The 4,428-nt window shown below is 40.1% G+C and overlaps 1 protein-coding gene across 1 annotated transcript; it reads right to left on the minus strand.

Annotated features, from left to right (window-relative positions):
* Positions 1 to 1,231: 1,231 nt before the first annotated feature.
* Positions 1,232 to 4,182, minus strand: SARC_03876 (hypothetical protein). The gene is made up of 5 exons (XM_014302313.1): positions 4,078 to 4,182; positions 3,668 to 3,783; positions 3,274 to 3,381; positions 2,498 to 2,647; positions 1,232 to 1,992 (listed from the first exon to the last, which is right to left on the minus strand). Exons 1-5 carry the CDS (start codon positions 4,142 to 4,144, stop codon positions 1,945 to 1,947), a joined length of 489 nt encoding a protein of 162 aa, XP_014157788.1. The 5' UTR covers positions 4,145 to 4,182; the 3' UTR covers positions 1,232 to 1,944.
* Between the last annotated feature and the right edge of the window lie 246 nt (positions 4,183 to 4,428).

Consider the following 4,428-nt stretch of genomic DNA (forward strand, 5'->3'; position numbering starts at 1 on the left):
TACATTTATATTTATGTCATATAGCTGTGTAAAATAAATATATTCATACACATTGTGAATTTATATATTTTATTTATTTAAATCCGACTTGTGTGTATCATCGACATACAATATGTACATATAAAGCCATATATATGGAGCCTGGATATTCATATTTTTTGTTTGTTGCCTCAGGCCTCAAGGCTCAAGCTGTTATATATTTTTTCGTAGCCTTCTTTTCTATTTTTTTTTACAAATTGAACCTTTTTTTTCTCTGAATATTTCCCTTTTTCTTTTTCGTCCTTGTTTGTGCACTTTGTTGCACTGGGTTAGGGTTAAACCGGATCCTCGGACCAGGGGTCCAGGGCCCAGGCCACAGAATCCAGATTGTTATTTTTATAAAATAAAAAGTGATTTCACGTGCGCGTCGAGATCTGCTCTAGAAAGTAGGAAGGACTAGTGACTATTCACTAATCACCACTCACCAGTGTGAATCCATGGCAAATATTGGCAATCAAATTTGGTCATCTTTATTTGTTCTTCACTGTGGACTGTGGTCAGTGGTCAATGACTCAATGGTGAATGGTCACTGCCTCACTGGGGTCTGAGCCTCTGAACTTCAGAAGTCTGAGAGACTGAGTGGCGTAAATATTTAAAATACGGCTGTATGTACATATGTATTTGTAACAAGGTAAATGCGCGAGTTTAACCTTTTTTAAAATATACAAGGCGTGGCGGCACTGGCGAGTCAGGAGTGGCGGGTAGGCTGCTGCTGTGTTGAATGTTGAGTGCCGATTCCTCGGAGTCCTTGCAATCTCGCAGACTCGCACTATGTTTGTTTATGTTTTTTTTATTAAAAATAGCCCCCAAATATATGTAAAATGCCTCTGATGGAGATTCGCCATCCTGCGGGGCCAATTGCAGTTCTCACTGATAGCTTTTAACCTATTTATAAATATACATATATTCAAAAGATGGCCCAAATGCCAATGGGGTCTACTCACTACTGTCTACACTCTACACAGTACACCACATTCTAAATACAATCTTTAATACTCTCTCTACTGAAGAGAGAGATAGAGAGTAGAGAGTCAGAGTACCCGATGATGAGAAATACATCGCGTTGAAGCAATCAGGGTAAATAGTAGTGTTTTAACTTTCATGAACTTTAGAGGTAATATATACAGGAGGGCCAGGCTGACAGGGTCAGTAATAAGACCAGACTACTAGATCTCCTTCTTATACATAAAAACGAGACAGAGGACAATCATAGCATTCTTTTCATCCCTACGGGACCAATGGCACGCAATAGTGATCGTTCCGAACAAATCATCGATGTTTGGTCATCTTTCCCCTCTCTCTCTCTGTGAGAAGGGAGAATCAATGAATCTTTTAGTGTTTTTTTTCTACATACATAGCTTTTAGCAAGATATAAAGAGTTAAAAGAAACACAAACAAAGACCCACTACAAAACCAATAAACCCCGACGTTTTCAAAAGTGGCATAGTTGCATGAGATTCTATTTTGACCATCTTTTCTAAGAAGAAATCAATTAATATTCGAATAATTTCTAGAAGGTCAGCCCACTTCGACCTGTGAGTTTCATCTTGATTCGTGCGTATTTGGTCGCTTGAGAAATGCAAAGGAGACCATACGGAGGTTGAGGCGGGGCTGTAAGCAGCTCCATAATCAGCCCAACAAAGTGCGCCGAAAGCCTGAGTCGCAATACATCTTTGCTATAGGAAGATACGCAACACTCTCTGACATTGCCATGCTGGATACTGATAGAAATCATTGATAAACACCCTACGTAGCCCCTCGAACGGATAACGTAACAGCTCGTAATGTAATTATCTGCACGACACACACAGGTATACATAGTGTTGGTGGTATAACACGAAGGTTTCCTCGGATGAAGGACAGTACGGCCTTTAGCAATTCCGGTAGGCACAGGGTTCAGCTCCTTCAGAGTTCTTCAATTGCTTCTCTAGCCTTTTCCAGTTTCGTTAATACCTTAAATGAAGGGCGTAGATCGAAGATGGGAATCTCATATCATTCAACAGCTATAGCTAGCAACCAATGCTACAAGAAATTGCACAACTATTCGATGTTGATGAGGACCTAAGAAAGGGAATAGTAAGCCTTCAATATGCTGGTTTACATATACATCCCTCACTTTTGCATATATACACACCCGTACTAATCTATGTATGAAATAGTTAAATGCACCCCAAAGATGAAAACTGCATTTCATAATCAGAATACTAGCTCGTCCACACCCGACCGCGCCTACGCACACCGGTATGCACATATTCCTATCAAACCAGTCTACTGACAACTTCAGACAATTTCTCTCCCAGACCCTGCAAATCCGCTAGGCCACAAATACACTACTATTGATGCCTGGCTGCCATTCAGGCAGGAAAATAGGACATGCATACAGTTTGAGACAGACTCGCACAAAAGTAACACAGTGCCACTGATAAAATTCATCGGCAACACATAGATGCACACGCACCTCTTTGTAATGATCGATTTGTCCGTCTAAAAACCGCTCCATCATCGCTTTGAAGTCTTTTTCCTTATAAGCATGAAAGTTGTTCGCCTCAGCAAGTGCTATGTTCGATATGACCTCATATCTGTCCTGAACGGCGTTGCTGTATGACACCTATCAAATAATAGAAGTGTAAGCGCCCAGGGTGAGCCTAGTCATGATACCTTAAAGCAAATACAGATATATGTATGCGCATATACTCACGAATATGTGATGTACAAGTGTGAGAGGGGATTGGCCTGTCGTTCTTTAAATGCATAGGGTTACAAAACGTGTGAATCAATTTTCACACGTACCAAAGTTGGGTACATGGCTTGACAGAGGATCTTGTATATCGTACGCTGATACTCATGTGATGTCTACTGTAGCATTGGCAGTAACGAGGCAAATCCAATGGTGTCGACAGGTTATTGAATGGTCACACCTATATTCTGCGCCTATATGAACTGCAAGTACCGTGGTATCACAACAATACAACCCCTCTTGGGACCATATAGAGCAGAGAAGACTGCCTGTATCCGTGAATCGGTTTCGCTGTGCATTCAATAGCTAAAAATTTGGATATCTGGAGGTTTATCGACTTGAAACCACTTGCACCCTATGCCTTTCGTTACTTACCATGCTCGCTTCAAGCAATAGCAACGCATATCCTATTCCTCTAACGGCACATAGTAACTCCAAAGGTGTCTATATAATTGTAAAACGACCTATCTGGAAAATCATAAAATCCACGACCACACCTCTAATTTGCCCTCTGCTAGGCCGGCCATAGCATCATTGGCTTTGTGGGACGCCAGCGCTTGCGCGTCTGCAATGTTTTCGTACTGAGGTATCATTCTGGTATATTCCTGCAGCACATTCAAAGATAGAATAAGTTCCTAGAGCTAGCACACGTGGACTATGACATCCGGTTCTCACGTATTAAAAGAATCAACCGAGTATACTCCTGCAGCACCTAGCATCACTGTGCAAATAATGCAGATTGAGAATGAGATAGAACTCGACAAACGGGTTCTGCGTCGAAGTACGAGATTAATAACTAATGTATACAGGCCTATATCTACTCCTCCTCTTATCCCGAGGGATAGAAACGTCATTTTACGTGGTTGTAGTGTAATTAGATCGGCAACCTACCTTTGTGATATCAGACACCATTTGCACGTGTCTCGGATAGTTCCGCTTGGACATCTGACCAATAGCATCAAACGCTTGAGACGTGACCATGATTCCTCTGGTGGCCCTTGTGTCCGCTACAGATTGTAAAAAAGTTCCAGCTAAATATTAGATATGATCATATATATATATATATATATATATTTATAAATGCCATCATGCCATACTAGAAGACATAGTTTGAATATACACATACATCTATGTGAACAACACCCAACACAATAACCCAAAAAGCATGTACAATATACACATCTGGGGATAGCTTACTGACAAGACCAAGCAAAAGATACAAAGTATAGCAAACAAGGCATACAGACCTTGATAATGCTAAAACACACAACCATAGAAAACAATCCAGCACATGCACGAACCTGCACACGTCGCACGCCAACATGCAGTCATGAGACCCTCGGTGGGTGGTTTGGCCAGCAACATCATCGCATCCGCTAATTTCTGATGTTCTCTAGACACCACTGAAGAATTTACAAACAGCCCAATTTAGTTAACAACGTGACATTCAGAAATTATTTATATGTATGTATTGATATGCGTGCGCCTACATACATACATAAATACATACACACACACACGCACATATATATATATATATGTATATATACTTATATATATATGTATATTATATGTATATGTGTGTGTGTGTATACGTATATATATATATATATATATATATTATACTATATATATATATATATATATAGTAT

This window comes from Sphaeroforma arctica (assembly GCF_001186125.1).
Source record: "Sphaeroforma arctica JP610 unplaced genomic scaffold supercont1.207, whole genome shotgun sequence".
NCBI lineage: Eukaryota > Ichthyosporea > Ichthyophonida > Sphaeroforma > Sphaeroforma arctica.